The sequence below is a fragment of the Lithobates pipiens genome, unplaced genomic scaffold (assembly GCF_037356315.1).
Source record: "Lithobates pipiens isolate NorthernLeopardFrog02 unplaced genomic scaffold, aLitPip1_a1.2 Scaffold_27, whole genome shotgun sequence".
NCBI classification, from domain to species: Eukaryota; Metazoa; Chordata; class Amphibia; order Anura; family Ranidae; genus Lithobates; species Lithobates pipiens.
In genome coordinates, this window is record NW_027507788.1 from 38,541,905 (window position 1) to 38,563,403 (window position 21,499).

The 21,499-nt window shown below is 45.1% G+C and overlaps 1 protein-coding gene across 1 annotated transcript in view; it reads left to right on the forward strand.

Moving 5' to 3' along the window:
• ARCN1 (archain 1 coat protein complex I subunit delta) overlaps positions 1-21,499 on the forward strand; it is a 45,510-nt gene that overhangs the window by 10,249 nt on the left and 13,762 nt on the right. Inside the window, exons 2-4 of the mRNA XM_077456829.1 lie at positions 11,248-11,511; positions 13,628-13,807; positions 14,867-15,078. Coding sequence (XP_077312955.1) covers positions 11,248-11,511; positions 13,628-13,807; positions 14,867-15,078 — 656 coding nt within the window. The remainder of the gene's footprint in view (positions 1-11,247; positions 11,512-13,627; positions 13,808-14,866; positions 15,079-21,499) is intronic.

Consider the following 21,499-nt stretch of genomic DNA (forward strand, 5'->3'; position numbering starts at 1 on the left):
GATTTCAGCTGCGACATTCAGATGGTAGGGTCAGAATTTGGTGTAAACTACACGAAAGCATGGATCCATCTTGCCCTGTATCAATGGTTCAGGCTGGTAGTGGTGTAATGGTATGGGGGAAATTTTCTTGGTACAATTTGGGCCCGTTGAGCATTGTTTAAATGCCACGGCCTACCTGAGTATTGTTGCTGACCATGTCCATCCCTTTGACTACAGTGTACCCATCTTCTGATGGCTCCTTCCAGCAGGATAATGCACCATGTCATGAAGCTCAAGTCATGTCAAACTGGATGATGACAATCAACATGAACATTACCACTGTACTCCAGTGGCCTCCACATTCACCAGATCTTAATCCAATAGAGCACCAGTGGGATGTGGTGGAATGGGAGATGCGCATCATGGATGTGCAGCTAACAAATCCACAGCAACTGCGTGATGCTATCGTTTCAATATGGACCAAAATCTCTGGAATGTTTCCAACACCTTGTTAACCACTTGCCAAACGACAGCTACAGCGCGGCCGACTAGTTCTGGGGCGGCAACATATAATGGCGTGTCGTGATTGCACTCTGTGATCTCAATGCCTGGAGGACACACAGATCACAGATTGAGGTAAAAAGCCAACCGGCGCCTCTTTACCACATGATCATCTGTGTCCAATCACAGCTGTTCACGGATTTAAACAAAAAAGAGAGCCAATTACCGGCTTTTGTTGATTATCATTGCAGTCCTAACAGTGCTGCCAATCAGTGGCCATCAATGCCTCCTCTTCACCGTACGTCGGTGAAGGAGAAAAATTACCTGTTTGCAAAGTTTTATAGCAAACTATGAAAGGGTGTTTTTTTTTTCTTAATTTTTTTTTTTTTTTGGTGGGGGGAACCCAGTGGTAATTACCCACTTTCCGCCTGGCAGTGAGGGGATCGGCAGTGTGTCAGTCTAAGGCACCACATCTCTGATCCTGGTAAAGAGTGTCTGATGTCTCATTACCATGTGATCAGCTGTGTCCAATCACAGTGCAAACAGGAAGAGCCATTTATCGGCTTTTCCTCTACTTGCACTGACACACGAGTAGAGGAGAGACGATCGTCTGCTCTCCTGACAGCACAGTGATTATCAGTGCAGATCCTTCGAGGATGCCCACTGGAGACCACCAGTTGAGCCCACCAGTGATGCCCATCAGTGATTGCCTGCCAGTGCTGCATATTAATGCCCATCACTGAAGGAGTAAACTTGCTTATTTTCAAAGTTTTCTAACAGAAATCGAGAATTTTTTTTTTTTTTTTTTATCTTTCAATGTTCGGGCTTTTTTATTTGGAGCGCAAAATAATAACCCCAGTGGTGATCAAATTCCACCAAAAGAAAGCTCTATTTATGGGGGGAAAAATTATTATAAAAATTTGTTTGGGTGCAGTGTTGCATGACTACGCAATTGTCATTCAAAATACAGCAACGATGAAAAATTGGACTGGGCAGGAAGCGGGTGAAAGTGCCCTGTATTGTGATTAAACACCACCAAAAGAATGCTCTAGTTGTGTTTAAATAAATAAATAAGGCTGCTTTCACACTGGGGCGGGAGCGGCGTCGGCGGTAAAGCGCCGCAATTTTTAGCGGCGCTTTACCGTCGTTTTAGCGGCGGTCTGCGGGCGCTAGCGGGGTGGTTTTAACCCCGCTAGCGGCTGAAAAAGGGTTAAACCCGCCCGCAAAGCACCTCTGCAGCGGCGCTTTGCCGGCGGTATTGCCGCGGTGTCCCATTGATTTCAATGGGTAGGAGCGGTGAATACACCGCTCCGAAGATGCGGCGAGCAGTACTTTTTTCACCGTCCTGCCAGCGCATCGCTCCAGTGTGAAAGCCCTCCGGCTTTCACACTGGAGGGAAAGGGGCCGGTTTTTTTCAGGCGCTACACAGGCACTTTTTTTAGCGCTGTAACGCCTGAATACCGCCACAGTGTGAAAGCAGCCTTAAAGTTTGGGTAGCATGACTGCACAATTGTCATTCAAAGTGTGACAGTGCTGAAAGATGAAAATATTGGCCTGCTCAGGAAGGGGATAAAAGTGGGGGTTTGTTTTGATTTTATATAAATAAGAATTCATGATAATAGTACATTTTATAGAGGGGAACTTGAGTGCTGCAATATGTTGCTTGATGTTTATTCATAATTGAAGGGTAGAAAATTTATTGTGATGTGTATAGATCCTCAGTAGATTTAAGTCTGCTAGAAGAGCAACGCTGCAAGTTTAGATAGTGTAAAGGTATCCTATTCGGGGCCTGGAGTTTGGGTTAGAAAAAGATTTGTCTCAGGTTTTGGCAAAAGCTATTATTGTAAGGTCAGGGAAAGATGGGTGGATACCTGAGATTCAGTGGTAATGGTGCTCATTAAAATAAATGATTTCCTGGTACTTGGAAGCTTTCTTGTTCTCCCCATAATGTCTTAGGGATTTTATCATAAACCTGTCATACTGACCTGCTCTGTGTAATTTCTCTTATAGTCACCGACCGACAGAGCTCCTCTCTGTAACTAAATGGTTGTTTAGCCTGCCATTAGGAGAACTAGGCAAAATTGTTACACAATACACAGAACTTTTAGTCCTGCCCCAGGGGGGCGGACCCTGTGCTAACAACCCTCCCCACTGCTCCCAGCAGACGCCGTTTTTATTTTGCCTAGTAAGGAGAATGACCTAGGAACCCTGCGGGCCCTTTTTGGTCCATGTTTTTGCTGCAGGTTTGATATTTTTGCGCAAGATGAAAGATCCTGGGATCTTCTATCAACTGCCGGCTGGTTAATGTTTTCCTTGTAGTCGCCCCAGTCCAGCCATCGAGCATGTGCAGGCTGCAGCTAAGGCTCAGCAGGCCACGACATGCCTCTGCTCCAGAGGTGATTGGTGAGCTTCAGTGCTCCGGGGTATACATATGACGGGGCTGCTGATGTCTGCATCACAGTATACCGGACCAGCAGCTAACCTGTAACTGCGCAGGAGTAGGTCTGTGATGGAATGTCTCCCAGCTCTTCAGGACTGATAAGTACGGCTCTCCCTACTTCGGTGGGTTGAGCAGCTGGGCATTCCCTGGGGGTCGATTCGGGGACCACCTCACCTCCTTATCTTCTCCCAAGTCCCTATCTCCCCTCCTTCCCCCCCCCCCCCTGAGGGGGGTGGCTGCATGCGCTGCTGGCAGTGTGTGTGAGAGGGGTTCGCTGGGTCTCTCACCTGTGAGGGCTTTGTGTGGCTAGCGTTGGTCCTGGTCCCGGTCTGGGGGGTCCCAAAGGGTGTCTGTGGAGGTGTTCTGGTGTTCTGGCTGTAGGCAGGCAGCACTGTTCTGGGTTTGTCCTGTCACCGCATGGCGCTGTCCGGAGGCCCTCTTGACTGTGGGAAATGCAGTTTTCTCCTTGTGAGCCTCAGCAGCCATCTTCTATAGGATTCTCCTATTAGTTGCATTGGCGGCCATTTTCTTGAAGCCCGAGCGCTCTTTTCACCGCAGTTCTCTTGTGACAGCTTTTACAAGTGCTCACAGGCTGTTTTCTGCATCCACTGTGTGTACAGGACGCTGGATGGCTCTTTGCTGAACGCTGGAGCAAGCTCTGCAGAAAGTTTCACCGTTATTGTAGACAGCTGTTGCCGACAGTTTTCTCCACTCTGCATCTGGGTAACCTCCCTAGGGGCTACAGGCACAGCTAGTGGCATTCACAGAACGCCCCAGGGTGGTGAGTCTGGCTCTAAGTACCCCTCCCCCCCACACGGCGGCGGCAGCAGGAGAGGTGGGACCTTCACTGTCCTAAGTCCCCTTGCAGGTGGCAGTTAGGCTAGGGCGGTGATGGCGAACCTTGGCACCCCAGATGTTTTGGAACTACATTTCCCATGATGCTCCATTACACTGCAGAGTGGATGAGCATCATGGGAAATGTAGTTCCAAAACATCAGGGGTGCCAAGGTTCGCCATCACTGGGCTAGGGTCAGCATGGCTTCAGAAACTGGTGCTTCTTCCCCCGAAATTCAGGCTATTGCAACCAGGTCACCTGCGGATATCGCTGTGCCCATGGACACCCCGACGGTGGTCCTTCACTCTTTTGTTGCTAAAATAGAGGCTGTGCGTGGAAGGAAAGGTGCACGTAAGAGGCCCCTAAACCCCCCTGTCCTCCTGGGGAGAGCTCTGATGCAGACTCGGGCCCTGTTGCGGCTGGGGACCCCTGCTCTGACCTATCAGATGTGGCTGACCAGGACCGTTCGGACGGTGAGGATGATTCCTTGGTTGATGATTGTTGGAGCACTTATCACAGTGGTGCATGATACCCTGAAGATTCAGGAGCCAGCGGATCCCTCTGCTGATGTACCGGTCCCTTTTGGGTCCTGCAAGCCAGCACGTTCACCTAAGGTGTTCCCATATTTGGCTTATTTTGACAAGTTCATCTACAGGGAATGGTGTAGCCTGCAACGGACCTTTTCGGTCCCCAAAAACTTGGTGGTGCGCTACCCCTTTGAGGACAGCCTTCTCAAAAAATGGTCGGCGCCTCTGGCCGTGGACCCCCCAGTATCTAGGTTAAATAAAGTAACCACGATCCCGGTTGAGGGGACTCCTGCATTCAAGGATCCCATGGACAGGAAGGCCGATGCAGTGGCTCGTTCCTGGTTTAGGGTTGTGGGGTCAGCCGTGCGTCTTGTACTGGCATCTGCACTAGTGTCGCAGACACTGACTGAGTGGGCAAAACATTTCGCACTGTGAATTGGGTGAGCAACAGGCCTCCCCTGTCTGCGTGGAACTAGCAGATCAACTAGTGCAAGGCCTTAAGTATGTTTGTGACGTGGCCCTGGATACTCTCCCTCTGTTATCCAGGGCTTCAGTGTCAGCTGTGGTGCTGAGGAGCCTGATTTGGCTAAAATGCTGGTCTGCTGACCAGGCATCCAAGAAAGCCCTGATGGATCTTCCCTTCCTTGGCGACCGGCTCTTTGAAGCTTTGTTGGATGACATTATTAAAAATGCCACGGGTGGTAGGAGTACACTACTCCCACAGGCCAGGAAAGCTAAGCATTCACGCCGCAGGCAAGGGCCCTCTTTTTCCACTCACAAGCGGCTTTTTCGTCCGCCCGGTGCTTCGACAAAAGGCCCCGAGCCCCGACAGGATGCCCATGGACGGTCAAAAGCGTCCCTGGAACCGAGAGCCTAACAAGCTTGCAAACAAAAGTGCTACCGCGTGAAGGTTTGCCCCAACCCACATCTCGGGTGGGGGGGTAGCCTTCAGGAGTTTGCAGCCCGGTGGACCTCCTGGTTATCTGACCAATGGGTCTGCGACCTGATTTCCACAGGCTACAAGATAGTTTCTCTCTTGGCCGCCAAACAGATTCTTCCCCCTCCAGCATACCCACATCCCTGGTTCGGCAGTGAGGGACTTGCTGAATCAGGGAGTGATGGTACCAGTTCCGGAACGCTTCCAGGGGTTCTACTCAAATCTATTTGTGGTTCCCAAGAAGGAAGGGGTACGTCCGATCTTGGACTTAAAAGCCCTCAATCACTTTGTAAAAGTGCAGAGGCTCAGAATGGAATCCGTTCGCTCAGTAGTCGCTGCACTCCATCAAGGGGACTCCCTGGCATCCTTGGACACCCAGGATGCGTACCTGCCCATACCCATATGCCTTCAGCATCAAAAATTTCTGCGTTTGGCAGTCGGGGAAGCCCACTACCAATTTGTGGCTCTTCCTTTTGACCTGGCATCAGCCCCCCGAGTCTTTACCAAAGTACTGGCTCCAGTATTGGCGTTGCTGAGACAACGTGGGATCGCGTTAGTATAGGTAACCCACGATCTCCTCCTGAGAGCTTCTTCTGCCTCAGAATTAGAGGAGGATGTGGCGATCACCATGCAGACCCTGCAAGAATTTGGGTGGCTGTGGAACCTTAAAGAAGTCGCTGGTTTTACCGACTCAGCATCTGGAGTACCTGGGTTCACTGTTGGACTCCAGGGAAGCAAGGGTTTTTCTCCCTTCAGATCTGCGGTCAATCTACTGAAGAACCGCAAATGTTTGTCGCTCTGCTTTTGTATGCGGGTACTGGGGCTCATGGTCGCCTCCTTCGAGGCAGTACCTTATGCCCAGTTCCACACCAGAGTCCTGCAGAAGGAGATATTGACGAAATGGGACAAGTCTCCATTGTCCCTGGATCGGCAGATCTAGGTGAGCCAACCAGTTAGGGACTCCCTGATCTGGTGGTTGAGGTCCCCGGTGATTCAGTCCGGAACATCGTTTCTTCCTCTGAAATGGACGGTGATAACTACGGACGCTAGTCTGTCCGGCTGGGGTGGAGTGATGGGGATTCAGTTGGCTCAGGGCCTCCGGTGGACAGAGGAATCCAAGTTGCCAATCAGTCTGCTCGAATTGAGGGCGATCAGGCTGTGCCTCCACACTTGGTCGATGAGTCTTCAAAGGCGTCCGATCAGGATACAGTTAGACAACGCCACGGCTGTGGCATACATAAATCGCCAAGGGGGAACAAGAAGCTCAGCCGCTGCTCGGGAGGTCACTCGCATACTTTGGTGGGCAGAGTGACACGTACCGGCCCTGTCGGCCATTTGCATCCCGTGGGTGAAAAATTGGCAGGCGGACTATCTGAGTCGACAGATGCTGGACCCAGGAGAGTGGGCATTGCATCCGGAGATATTCAGGCTGCTGTGCCTGAAGTGGTGCACACCAGATGTGGATCTATTGGCCTCCCATCTCAATCGGAAGGTACCAAGATTCGTGTCCAGGACCAGGGATCCATGGGCAGATGTGTCAGATACGCTGGTGGCTCTGTGGGATCAGTACCAGCTGATCTACGCCCTTTCCTCTGCTAAAACTGTTGCTGCGCAGAGTGGAAGCCGAGGGGGTCCCAGTAATCCTGGTGGCCCCAGATTGGCCTCAGTGGCCCTGGTACGCAGACCTGGTGCGTCTGGTAGCAGGCGCTCCCTTGCGGCTGCCACTGCGGGAGGACCTCCTGCAAGGTCCAATCTTTCACCCTGCTTTAACGGCATGGCTGTTGAAAGCCAGGTGTTGAGGAACCGGGGTCTGTCTGACTTGGTGATTCCAACTATGTTGAGGGCGAGGAAATCTTCTTCCAGGAAGATATAAGCCTTCCAAGTACGATGGTATATCTCTGTGTGAGGAGAAAGGGTGGCATCCGCGCTCCTTTTCTATATCCAGGATCCTGCTGTTTCTTTAGCAAGGTGTAGACCAGAAGTTGGCGTTGAGCACCATCAAGTGGCAGATTTTAGCTCTGGCTGTCTTTTTTTCCAGCGACTTATGGTGTCTCACTCATTAGTGAGTACCTTTTTGTTCAGGGGGTGCGACATGTAGTCCCTCTGGTGCGTCCTCTGTTACCCCCATGGGATTTGAACCTGGTGTTGGCGCTTCAGAAGCCGCCGTTTGAGAATATCAGGGAGGTTCCCCTGTTGACCCTTTCACAGAAAGTGGTTTTCCTAGTGGCCATTACCTTGGCCAGGAGGGTTTCGGAAAAGGGCGGCCTTGTCATGCAAGTCGCCTTATCTGGTCATCCACAGGGATAAGGTGGTGTTGCGTCCACAACCGTCCTTTGTTTTGGCTTTTCATATCAATGAGGACATTGTATAACCATCGTTGTGTCCTAAGCCGAAGCACCCCAAAGAGGTAGCCCTTCACGCTCTCGATGTGGTTAGGGCTCTGAAGGTGTACTTGTCTGCCACGGCTCCCTTTCGGAAGTCAGACTCACTGTTTGTTTCGGTGGCTAGTCCAAGGAAGGGTATGGCGGTCTCAGACAGATTGTAGTCCAAGTCTACACCTTTAAGGGGCAGGTGCCCCCCTTTCCAGTCATGGCCCACTCTACAAGAGCAATCGGAACATCTTGGGCCTTCCGACACCAAGCGTCTGTCACTCAGGTGTGCAAGGAGGCGACCTGGTCGTCTGTCCATACGTTTACAAAGTTCTACAGGGTAGACGTCAGTGCATCGGCTGATGCCTGTTTTGGCCGCAAAGTTTTGCAGGCGGCCATGTAGTTGCAATTGAGTGTTTTTTCGATTAAAAACGCAGTATTGTGTGTTAATGCACTGTTGCATTACTTCCGCAAAAAGGTTGCCGTTCTCTCCTGTTGAGAATGCCCGGTTATATGGCGGTGTGTTTTTTCCGTACACTGCTGTTTTTATTTTTTTTTTTTTTTTATTTTTTTTGTGGGTTTAGTTTCACTAGTTCCCACTTGCCATGGTGGATGAAGTTTTAATGCGTTTTTTTTTTTTTCCCACCCCTCATTTGGCACTGCTTGGGGATGTCCCATTTAGTTACATTATATGAATATAAGAGAAAATAGGATTTTTGTACTCACCGTAAAATCCTTTTCTCTGTAGTTCACTGACTGACACAGCACCCACCCCTCCTTTTCTCTACGTTATACTGCTTGTTGACGTACTGAAGCTGCTAGGAGCAGTGGCAAGGGTTGCTAGCACGGGGCCTGCCCCCCCCTGGGGCAGGATTAAAGTTCTGTGTATTGTGTAACAATTTTGCCTAGTTTCTCCTAATGGCAGGCTATACAACCCATTTAGTTACAGAGAGGAGCTGTGTTTGTTGGTGAATTACAGAGAAAAGGATTTTACGGTGAGTATAAAAAATCCTATTTTTATGCTGTATACACAGATCATCCCCCTCCCTGCACTGTCTATCTGGGGAAGGCCATCTACCGCAGGCAGAGTAGCCGACCTGCACATGCTCCGTTGTGTCTGTGTTTTATGCTGGAGAGAACAGTTTCTTGTTCTCAGAGCTAGCCAGGTCACATGCTATTGACATCACACATGTGGGCGTGTATACAGGCTGTAGTTTAAAGGGGTTGTAAACCCTCAAGGTTTTTCACCTTAATGCATTCTGTGCATTAAGGTGAAAAACCTCCTGTCATGCAGCAGCCCCTCAAGCAACCCTTTACTTACCTGAGCATCATAATTCCTGCGACAGGAATGAGCACTCCAGCTTCAGCTGGAGTCTCGCATCCTGATTGGATAGATTGATAGCAGCGCAGTCACTGGCTCCCGCTGCTGTCAATCAAATCCAATGGCGGGGCCAAGTCCTGCTGTCTGTGTCAATAGACACAGCAGCAGGATTCGGGATCACGCTTCTCTGACGGAGAGAGGAATGACCCCAGAAGAGGAGGATCGGGGTTACTCTGTGCAAAACCAACTGCACAGAGGAGGTAAGTATGATATGTTATTTTAAAAAAAGAGGGTTTAGTAATCCTTAATTACTGTTGGGTTTATTTTTATTTTTTTTAGATTTTCCTATATAAAGGGATACAATTCTTGGGGCCCTGCAATGCTTCCCAAATTCATTGGTTTCGGACATTTCATGTAGAGTGCAGTGGTCAGGACCATGTAATGCACAGAACAACGTGCAGATTTCAGTGGTTAGGAGCTAATGCCCCTTTTTGGTGGTGGTTTGGTAATGAATTCCTTCTTGAATGTTGGTGGTCAATGATGCATGCCCCTTAAATATTGGTATTCAGTGGCGAGTGCCACATAACTGTTGGTGGTCCGTGGTGTTTTGCCCTATAATGTTGGTAGTCAGTTTGCCTCCTTTTGTGGTCCATGTGCCCTCGCTGTCCATGTGCCCTCGCTGTAAATTTTTTTGCTACTTGGTGAGTCTGGCCCCTTTTTGCTGGTGGCCAATGGAAGTAATATTTCTTGCAAGTGAGAGAGTTGCTGAGATTACAAATGTTAATACCATTTCTTCCAATCACTGTGATTGACCATAATGGCTATTAACAATGTTCATAGTCCATCAGATTGGCCTTTGTGTCTTTTGTCTGTGATCTGATCTAATGACATCTCGACCAATGCACTGGCTGCCCTCGCCTTCTTTCTGCAGTGCTGTTTTGATTTGGCACTTCAAAAATACTCCCCTCCCTTTTTTGTACAGTGCAATTGTAGGGAGGTGGTTGAATTCCATCCTTGTTACTAATAAACATATTAGGATAAGCACATCCCTGCATAATAAGCAGTAATGTGCTGTGTAAGCCATCAATAACCCATGCCCTGCCAGTCAGAAATATAATTATCGAATCTGTTTCCTGTTTTGAAGTGTGAGAGATATATAGATATAGATATCTATCTCTATCACACTTCGAAAAAAAATGTATATGTGAAAGCTCTGTAGCTGTGACAAGATGCTTCTGTATTCTGCAGCACTACACTAAATGGGGAGATTGCTATCAATAGAATGTGTATATAATTGTACATTAAAAGCTAAAACTTAGCAAAACACAACTGAAGACTGAACAAATGCAGGCACCCAATGAGACCGACCTAAAAAGGAGCACTTGTACAAGATAGAGAGTGGAAGGGGTCTAATCCTCCCTATGTAAAACTCCCATTAAACTTTAAATAAATTGAGCACATCAAAGGGTGCTGATTGTATTGCTTTTATAACTGTTCCTCACAGTTGGTAACTGGGCATTCCCACTTTGACAGCACTCATGAGCATTGCATTTTTGTATATTGCCTTCGCTACTCTTCAGAAGGTCTGACATTTGGAGACTGTTTTCAGGGAGATTTTCGTTGCAAGTCTCGGTAGGGGCATGGCTTAGAGGAAGTTAACCCCGACAAGTTTTATTAACTCTTTTGCTCCCTGCAAGGCCTGCAAATGAAAAGCATAATGGGCTAGTATGACACTTACCTGCAAACGAAGCCCGCGATGTCCCCTGCACAGGCCGCGTCCATCTTTGCCCCTCTTCCTTCTGGGGCCACGGACTCTGTGACTGGCTGGAGTCACATGACGTTACTCCCACACAGGGGTCGTCAGTCACAGCACACGCTGGGGGAAGAAACGGCATGGTGGTCCGTTTCTTCACAGCACATGCACCGATGACATTGGCGCACTACAAGTGGAATATCTCCTAAACGGTGCATGTTTAAGATATGTTTCCACTACCTATAGCTAAGCCTTATTCTAGGCTTACCTATAGGTAAGTCACCAAAAAGGGTTTACAACCACTTTAAACAAAGATGTATAATACTGATATAAGCTTCATCAGTTACCAGTCCATTGTCTGATTGCTATATTTCTCAGTCAAATAGACATTTGACTGTTGATCACTACTCCTATACTCCTACATGCATGAAAATGCGTGGGGGCTTTTTTGTGGTGTGTGTGTGGTGGTTTTTTTATTTATTTTTCTTAAGATTTACACTATTTATACTACAAGTTCTTTGTAAAGCTTTCTTTAGAGTTGGAACTGCCAGATTTTTTTATTTTCTTTTTTCTTTTTCTTTTCAGGTGCTACTGGCTGCTGCGGTCTGTACGAAGGCAGGGAAGGCCATAGTATCAAGGCAGTTTGTGGAGATGACTCGGACACGGATTGAGGGACTGTTGGCTGCTTTTCCAAAATTAATGAATACTGGAAAACAGCACACCTTTGTGGAAACTGAAAGTGTTCGCTATGTCTACCAGCCCATGGAAAAACTATACATGGTTCTAATTACTACAAAAAACAGCAACATCCTTGAGGACCTTGAAACTCTCAGACTTTTCTCTAGAGTGGTAAGTGGTACTTCAACACAGAACTTGAGGCCATCCTAATCCAGTATACACACACATGAAAATTTAGAATATCATCAAAAAGTTAAAAAAATAAATAGAAAATAATAATAATAAAATATAATATAATTTTGTATTCAACTTTATTTATCATGAATTTAAATTTAATAGGAATTTGTCAGCTGTTGGCACCTTTTAGGGCAAGAAGATTGCATTCCTTTAAATGTCATGTATTTCTTCACACTGTTCTATTGCGCCTCCTTTTGTGGTGTTAAAAATTCTTGCTGAATTTTTGTTCAGTATAAAAAAAAATAAACGCACCTCCCCATTTGAAATGCATTGGTAACACATTAATTAAACACCTGTGTTAAGTTTTTTGTTTTTTTGAGTCACATGACCTATGAAAAACACACATAAGCAATTTAATTATTTTTTTTTCTCTATCTGCAAAATGCCAAAAACACAATTTTTGACCAATATATTTCAGCGCATCTCATAATGTATGAATTAAATTGCACTGGTGAAGGTATTGAGAATCTGTGTGAGATAAATTTAAATCTAAATTATTACTGACCTGGAGCAAGATGCAGATCTGGATAAAGTCAGTGGTCCTTATCTGTATACACATTTTTGATTGAAACAAGAGGATCAGCATGACACCAGAAACTGGAATTTGCAGAAAAAAGAAATTGAAATGGCAGCCTAGTTCTTGCCAAACCAGTCTATTAACCTTCTATGAGGAGGTGAGTTGCCATCTAGATAAAGGGAGGCCCCTATACGTGGTGTATCTGGGTTTTGCAAAAGCATTTGACACAGTTCCCCATAAACGTTTACTATACAATATAGGATGAGTACATGGGTTGAAAACTGCCTACATGGGCAAATTTAGAGGGTGGCAATAAATGGGGAGTACTCGGAATTGCCAGGGTTCTGTCCTGGGACCAATCCTATTTAATTTTGTTCATAAACGACCTGGATGAGGTAAACAGTTCAATCTCTGTATTTGCGGACGATACTAAGCTAAGCAGGGCAATAACTTCTCCGTAGGATGTTGAAACCTTGCAAGAAGATCTGAACAAATTAATGGGGTGGGCAACTGCATGGCAAATGAGGCTTAATGTAGAAAATTATAAAATAATGCATTTGGGTGGCAAAAATATGAATGCAATCTATACACTGGGGAAGAACCTCTGGGGGAATCTAGGATGGAAAAGGACCTGGGGGTCTTAGTACACAATAGGCTCAGCAATGGCATGCAATAGCAAGCTGCTGCTAACAAAGCAAACAGAATATTGGCATTCATTAAAAAAGGGATTAACTCCAGAGATAAAACGATAATTCTCCCGCTCTACAAGACTCTGGTCCGGCGGCACCTGGAGTATGCTGTCCAGTTCTGGGCACCAGTCCTCAGGAAGAATGTGCTGGAAATGGAGAGAGTACAAAGAAGGGCAACTAAGCTAATAAAGGGTCTGGAGGATATTAGTTATGAGGAAAAGTTGCGAGCACTGAACTTATTCTCTCTGGAGAAGAGACGCATGAGAGGGGATATGTTTTCATTTTACAAATGCCGTACTGGTGACCCCACAATGGGGATAAAACTTTTCCATGGAAGAGAGTTTAACAAGACACAGTGGCCACTCATTAAAATTAGAAGAAAATAGGTTTAACCTTAAACTGCGTAGAGGGTTCTTTACTGTAAGTGCGGCCAGGATGTGGAATTCCCTTTTCCCAGCTTTTGTGAATTGGACCCCTAAACAGTGAGGTACAGTTTGAACTTTATGGATACATTGCTTCAATAGCCACAGTTTACATTTCACTATGGAGCTTTATTTAGTTATTCACAACAGCTGCAGCTTTCCCCCTTTGCCTGTTGTGCTCATATGACAGTCCCTATCTGATTTTGCACACATCGGGTACAAGATCAATGAGATCTATTCATAGCACCATTGATTATTACCCTTTTTTAGCGCCAAAGCTTAATTTATATTTTATTATTCTGTAGTCTCCTTCTTTTATTTTATTTTTTATTTTTTTTGCAGTCCTGAATTGGCAAAATGATGTTTGATACTCCCCCCTCATATGTTGAGTAATGTTTGTAACACATTGTAACCTTTTTCAGATTCCAGAATATTGTCGAGCCTTGGAAGAGACTGAAATCTCTGATCACTGTTTTGATCTGATATTTGCATTTGATGAAATTGTGGCTTTGGGATATAGAGAAAATGTGAACTTGGCCCAAATTAGAACATTCACTGAGATGGACTCTCATGAAGAGAAAGTGTTCAGAGCCGTCAGAGAGGTGAGATCCAGTGTATCTATTTTTAAACAACAGCTGCTGTACTGATGTAAGAGGCTGTATATTTGTAATCTTCATGGCAAAAGTGTACGATTGGTATTTTGCATGGTTTACTTCCACTTTAAGTCAGGGGGAAAGGCAGGAAGGCTCTTGGCCTGGGCTGACATGTGGCTATTCTCCTGTGGGTCACTGGAATGCAGTTCTGTACTTCTGTGGCCAATTTTCAGCCAACATGACCATATGATTAAGATCTCCCAGAATCCTGGACCAGCAACTGACTCTGCCTCTTAGCAATCCCCCTCCACAGTTTTGTGCTCCAGTGAGTGCTGGTGGAGTGGAGCAGACAGCCTCTCACTAACAGTCACCAGCTGTCTGTAGGTTGAGGAGTGAAATTTGAGAAATCTGCTGGGATCGGTGCTGGGTGAGTATACCATTTATTTATTTTTTTATTTTTTTCAATTCCCGTACTGCGATTTTTGTAGGAACACATGCAGGGCAACTTCTTTCACGTTCTTCACGATGCCTATGCAATGAGATTTGAGTGCAGCAGCAGTTAATTTGATTTATGGCCTGGTCTCTCTCATCAGTGTGAACCAATGTTGAAACGTTAAGGTTCTGCAATATAGTCTCACCCTTGCTGAATAATAGTGCTGTAGCCTACATTATAAATGATAGCTGTGCCACTGGGGTTTTGTTTTCCCGGTTCCTAGAACGTGTCTTCCATAGCTCAGGAGCTATCAAACCCAGTTTTCTTAAATGTGTTACTAAAAGTTCAAACTGTATTTTTTGTGTGTTTTTATATTAAGTGGAGCTGTGACTGCTAATATTGCACTGCAGCTTTCCTTCAGAAGTGAAAAATCTTAGTGAGCTTTTGACAGCATTTATAAAAGCACAGGGAAGTCAGGCAGCCAGTGGCACCTTACTTTCATTGTAAGTGGAATCACTTATCCTTTTGAATTATGCATTACATCTCAGTTTCTGTGTTATGATGATTACTGAGATGTCTCATATTTCTTGTGATGGAGGAAGTAAACACACTTTTTTTTTTTTTTTTTTTTTTAGACTCAGGAACGAGAGGCAAAGGCTGAGATGAGACGTAAAGCAAAAGAGTTACAGCAGGCTAGGAGGGATGCTGAGCGTCAGGGTAAGAAAGCTCCAGGATTTGGAGGTTTTGGAAGTTCTGGCACTTCATCTATTTCCAGTAATGCTGCAGCCCTGATAACAGAGAACATTATTGAATCGGAGAAAACAAAGACCGCTCCTGTATCAACCAGGTAATATTTATTATATTATATTCATTATCATTGTGAGAATTTGCATGATTAGGTAAATTTAAAGACAAACCTTAGTTTAGGCTACATTCAAACCTGAGCATTGCTTTTTTTTTTTTTTTTTGCACATATTTTCTGGCATTTTGCTGCATGTTTCTATGTATGTTTTATGAGAGATTTTGTAAAGCATTTTCCAATTGTTTTGGAGCTTTGGTGTTTTCATATTAGACAATAGAGAAAACTAGCATCTTTTGCATCATTTTTTGGCTATGTTTCTGCTTTCCGCTGCTTTAACCATTTTCAGACCAGACCATTTTGCTGGCCTAAGACCAGACCACTTTTTGTGATTTGGCACTGCGTCGCTTTAACTGACAATTGTGCGGTCGTATGACATGGCTCCCAAACAAAAGTTACGGCCCTTTTTTTTCCCCCACAAATGGAGCTTTCTTTTGGTGGTATTTGATCACCACTGGTTTTTTATTTTTTGCGCTATAAACAAAAAAAATAGCGCCAATTTTGAAAAAACAAATTTTTTACTTTTTTTTTCTAAAAAATCCCCCAAAAATGTATAAAAAAAACACTTTTCTTTTTTTTTCCTCAGTTTTAGGCCGATACGTATTCTTCGACATATTTTTGGTAAAAATCGCAATAAGCATTCTATTGATTGGTTTGCGCAAAAGTTATAGCGTTTACAAAATAGGGGATCGTTTTATGGCATCTTTATTTATTTTTTACTAGTAATGGCGGCCATCAGTGATTTATTATGACTGCGACATTATGGCGGACACATCGGACATTTTTGACATGTTTTTGGGACCATTGCCATTTATACAGCATTCAGTGCTATACAAATGCACTGATTCCTGTGTAAATGGCAATGAAGGGGTTAACCGGGAGGTGGCAGTGTAGGGGCTATGTGTGTCCTAGGGGCATGTTGCTAACTGTTGTGGGTGTGGCTATGTTTTACACTCCATTCACAGGGAGCAGAGATCAGTGTCACTGTTGCTAGGCAGAACGGGCAGATGCTTGTTCACTTTAGCATCTCCCCATTCTTCCTCCCCTTGAGGCGATCGCTAGTATCCCAGGGGCGATCAAGTCCATGGGACCCGTGAGCCAGTCATGGAGATCCCGGCCAGCGCACGCATGATGGCACATTTAGAGGGACATGCCTGTATGCCCATGTTTCTGTCCGTGCCATTCTGCCAACGTAAATCGTCTTACGCCGGTCGGAAAGCGGTTAAAAACACACCAATATGCCCATAGGAAATAATAGATTTTTCAGCATTTTGGAGCTATGCACTACAAAACACTCAGGTGTGAATGGGACCATAGGGAAGGGCTAAAACACCTGTCAGTTTTTTGTTTTGCTGTCTGTGTCCCATTTGGGGATATAATATCAACAGTGAGTACACCCCTCACGTTTCTGTAAATATGACACTTTGCTACAATGTAAAGTAGTGAGTGTACAGCTTGTATAACAGTGTAAATTTGCTGTCCCCTCAAAATAACTCAACACAGCCATTAATGTCTAAACCGCTGGGAACAAAGTGACACCCCTAAGTAAAAATTTCCAAATTGGGCCCAAAGTATCAATATTTTGTGTGGCCTCCACTTATTTTTCAGCACTGCCTTAACTCTCTTGGGCATGGAGTTCACTAGAGCTCCACAGGTTGCCACTGGAGTCCTCTTCCACTCCTCCTCCATGACCACACCACGGAGCTGGTGGATGTTGGAGACTTGCGCTCTGCCTTCTTCAGTTTGAGGATGCCCCACAGATGCTCAATAGGGTTTAGGTCTGGAGACATGCTTGGCCAGTCAATCACCTTTACCCTCAGCTTCTTTAGCAAGGAAGTGGTGGTCTTTGAGCTGTGTTTGGGGTCGTTATGTTGGAATTCTGCCCTGCGGCCCAGTCTCTGAAAGGAGGGGATCATGTTCTGCTTCAATAAGTCACAGTACATGTTGGCATTCATGGTTTCCTCAATGAACTGTAGCTCCCCAGTGCCGGCAGCACTCATACAGCCCCAGACCATGACACTCCCACCACCATGCATTACTGTAGGCAAGACACACTTGTCTTTGTACTCCTCACCTGGTTGTCGCCACACACGCTTGACACCATCTAAACCAAATAGCTTTATCTTGGCCTCATCAGACCACAGGACATGGTTCCTGTAATCCATGTCCTTAGACTGCTAGTCTTCAGCAAACTGCGGACTCTCTTGTGCATCATCTTTAGAAGAGGCTTCCTTCTGGGATGACGGCCACGTAGACCAATTTGATGCAGTGCGTGGTATATAGCCTGAGCACCGACAGGCTGACCCCCCCCCCCCCTTCCAGTGCTGCCAGCAATGCACTCGTATGTCTATTTCCCAAAGACAACCTCTGGGTATGACACTGAGCACGTGCACTCAACCCCTTTTTGGTCTACGATAGCAAGGCCTGTTCTGAGTGGAACCTGTTTTGTTAAACTGCTTTTAGCCATAGACTGAGTATAGCCTCAAATACAAAATATACGTAATACATATAACAGTACCATCATCCCAATTGATAATTGTCAAGAATTGGGAATTCTAAGGATATTGGGGCAGTTGCTGAGGCTGCTCCCTTGATATCCACACCCAAAAATGTTTGTTGAGGGGACTATTGCGGTACTAAATAAATCATAAAAGACTTTGTTATAAAAAAATTACAAGTAATTTAATAAGGACAAAAAAATGAAATCCATCAAAACTTTCATATTGCTAAAATCATATACACCACAATTTAATAAACTACCGACGGGTAACCCCGTAAGGTTTCTATTGAAGAGGGGTACAGAAACGTTTCCTCTACCGGTTTCGCGGCGAACCGCTTCTTCAGGAGGATAGTCTACAGAGTAAATAAAAATATTTGCAAATAATCAAATAGCAGCGAATCATATAATGACATAACAGAAGAGTTACAATAATTTAAATAGCGAGGGGATCAGCTCACCCACAAAGGAGGAAGCAGTAGATCACAGGACCCATCGGTTTCCTCCCACGGCAGATGCGGGGGGTTGTAAAGGACTCTTCAAATTTAAACAGATATATATGATATGAGAGTTAAAGTGAGATGAGACATTAACCTATACACACCTAAAGAGCGATATATAGGTGAAAAGGGATGGAAAATAGACTGTGTATAGGGGCTGTAAAAAGAGCCTATAAAAAGGAAATGCTTAATTGTGCATCCTAAGGTGTCCTAAACAAGCAAAAAATTATCAAAGAAATGTGACCAAATTGGGAAGAAAAGGAAAAAGAAATAAGAAGTCTGTGGAAAAGGGCAAACCACCACAAAATATAGGGTAAAAAGGATATAAGTGAAACAAGTGTGAAAGTAAAAGCCAAACATACCGTTTGTGCTATATTATCCAGTGCACACCACCCATGTTCATAGAGGGAGATCGAACAGGGCAACACCATAGTAGCCAAGGAATGCAAATGTATAGTGTGCAGGGCAGGTATCACCTACTATATATATAATACACTCCCCCAAAGGGAGGAACTGGTAAGCATGTATGCACAGGTTGCTGTTGTAGATGGACACCACAGGTGTATTACAGGTTAGCACACCAGGTAATCATGATTAATATGGTAATTCATTAGCCAGGAAACAAACATGAACCTGGGTATTGATCGCCATCTGTGGGGGTACACACAGAGCAATCACTTTAAGCACATATGAAAAAAGGCATAAAGTAAGATAAGACCAGGAGACCTAGGGTACTAGAGGTCCTAGTCATCGAGTACAAAAACAGCAATACTCTAACCTGTATAGACATGTCCAACAGCGCAACCCGGCATGTGGAGTCCTGAAAACTGCTCAACAGTGGTCTAACACAGACCACTATTTAAGCCCCCAACCCTTCGGGCATCAGCGCACGCCGCTAAACGGCGGCGTCTGATGTCACGGGGGTCCGCCCACCCACACCGCGCACTCGCACGGCCATGCAACCATCGCGCACGCTGATGCGGACGCACTGTGCATGGATGTGCGCACAGCGCATGTGCGTGCCGGAGGGGCCCATGGACCAAAGGTCCGGGCGCATCCAGCACAAGAAGGACCCAAAATAAGGGACCCACCAGGGCAAGCGCACATCTGCCAGACAGGAGAACACAACAAAGGATCCAAGAAAAGACCCAAGCTTCCCCCTGGGGGGAGCGGATCTCCTTTACAGCAACACTATTCACAAAATACAAAAATAATATATAAACAATAATACTACAAACATCGTATAATCAAGGTAATAATGTAATAAACAAAGCATGGGAACAACCATACTTCAGTGTCACCAACGGCATAAGGAATGACAATCCCACTAGCTATCGTGGTGAAAAAATAAGTAAAGTAATGTATATCTAGATACAAAAAATAGAGGCACTCAAAAGAGACACCCACCACTGTTGCTGTTCAGAGGTTGGTGCCTCTTAAAAACGGGTGTGTTATCCACCCTGTTATGTCATTATATGATTCGCTGCTATTTGATTATTTGCAAATATTTTTATTTACTCTGTAGACTATCCTCCTGAAGAAGCGGTTCGCCGCGAAACCGGTAGAGGAAACGTTTCTGTACCCCTCTTCAATAGAAACCTTACGGGGTTACCCGTCGGTAGTTTATTAAATTGTGGTGTATATGATTTTAGCAATATGAAAGTTTTGATGGATTTCATTTTTTTGTCCTTATTAAATTACTTGTAATTTTTTTATAACAAAGTCTTTTATGATTTATTTAGTACCGCAATAGTCCCCTCAACAAACATTTTTGGGTGTGGATATCAAGGGAGCAGCCTCACCAACTGCCCCAATATCCTTAGAATTCCCAATTCTTGACAGTTAAACTGCTTTTGGTCTTGGCCACCGCGCTGCAGTTCAGTTTCAGAGTCTTGGCAATCTTCTTATAGCCTAGGACAGTGATGGCGAGCCTTGGCACCCAAGATGTTTTGGAACTTAATTTCCCATGATGTTCATGTACTCTGCAGTGTAGTTGAGCATCATGGGAAATGTAGTTTCAAAACATCTGGGGTGCCAAGGTTTGCCATCACTGGCCTATGCCTTCTTTATATAGAGCAACAATTCTTTTTTTTTTTTTTTTTTTTTTTTTTTTTCAGATCCTCCGAGTTCTTTGCTGTTAGGTACCATGTTGAACTTCTGGTGACCAGTATGAGAGGGAGAGAGATAACGCCAAATTTAACACACCTGCTCCCCATTCACACCTGAGACCTTATAACACTAACGAGTCACATGACCGTGGGAGGGAAAATGGCTAATTGGGCCCAATTTGGACATTTTCTTTTACAAAAGTTTTTATTATTATTAAGTGCATTCGAATACAATAGGCTTTCATACAAATCACAGTTACAAAAATGCCAGGGGTGAGCTCATTCACTTTTGTGAGATACTGTATATATCCACCACTTTTATTAGGTACACCTTGATAGTACCGGGTTGAACCCCCCTTTTACCTTTAGAACTGCCTTAATTCTTTGTGGCATTAATTCAACAAGAGTTTTGGAAACGTTCTTCAGAGTTTTTGGTCCATATTTACATGATAGCATCATGCAGTTGCTGTTGATTTGTCGACTGCACATCCATGATGCAAATCTCCTGTTACACCACATCCCAAAGATGATCTATTGGATTGAGATCTAGTGACTGTGGAATACATTGGAGTACGGTGAGCAAATTGTCCTGTTCAAGAAACCAGTGGTGAGATGATTTGAGCTTTGTGACATGGTGCATTATCCTGCTGAAAGTAACCTTAAGAAGATGAGTACACTGTAGTCATAAAGGGATAGACATGGTCAGCAACAATACCCAAGTAGGCTGTGGTGTTTAAACAATGCCATATTGGTACTAAGGGGCACAAAGTGTGCCAAGAAACTATCCCCCCCCCACACCATTATACCACTACCAACCTGAATCATTGATGCAAGGCAGGATGGAGCCATGCTGTCATGCTGTTTATATTAAATTCTGAACCTACCGTCTGAATGTCGCAGCTGAAATCAAGACGACTCAGACCGGGCAACGTTTTTCCAATCTTCTATTGTCCAATTTTGGTGAGCCTGTGCAAATTGTAGCCTCCGTTTTCTTCTTGGCTGACAGGAGTGGCACCCAGCATGGTCTTCTGCTTCAAGGTGTTGTGCATTCAGAGATGGTGTTCTGCATACCTTGGCTGTAACGAGCGGTTGAGTTACTGTTGCTTTTTTTTTTTTTTTTTTTTTTTATCATCTTGGACCAATCTGCCTGTTCTCCTCTGACATCAACAAGGTACTTTCCCCCGCACACTGGATATTTTCTCTTTTTCGGACCATTCTCTGTAAACTCTAGAGATGGTTGTGCATGAAAATCCCAGTAGATCACCAGTTTTTGAAATGCTTAGACCAGCCCGTCTGGCACCAAC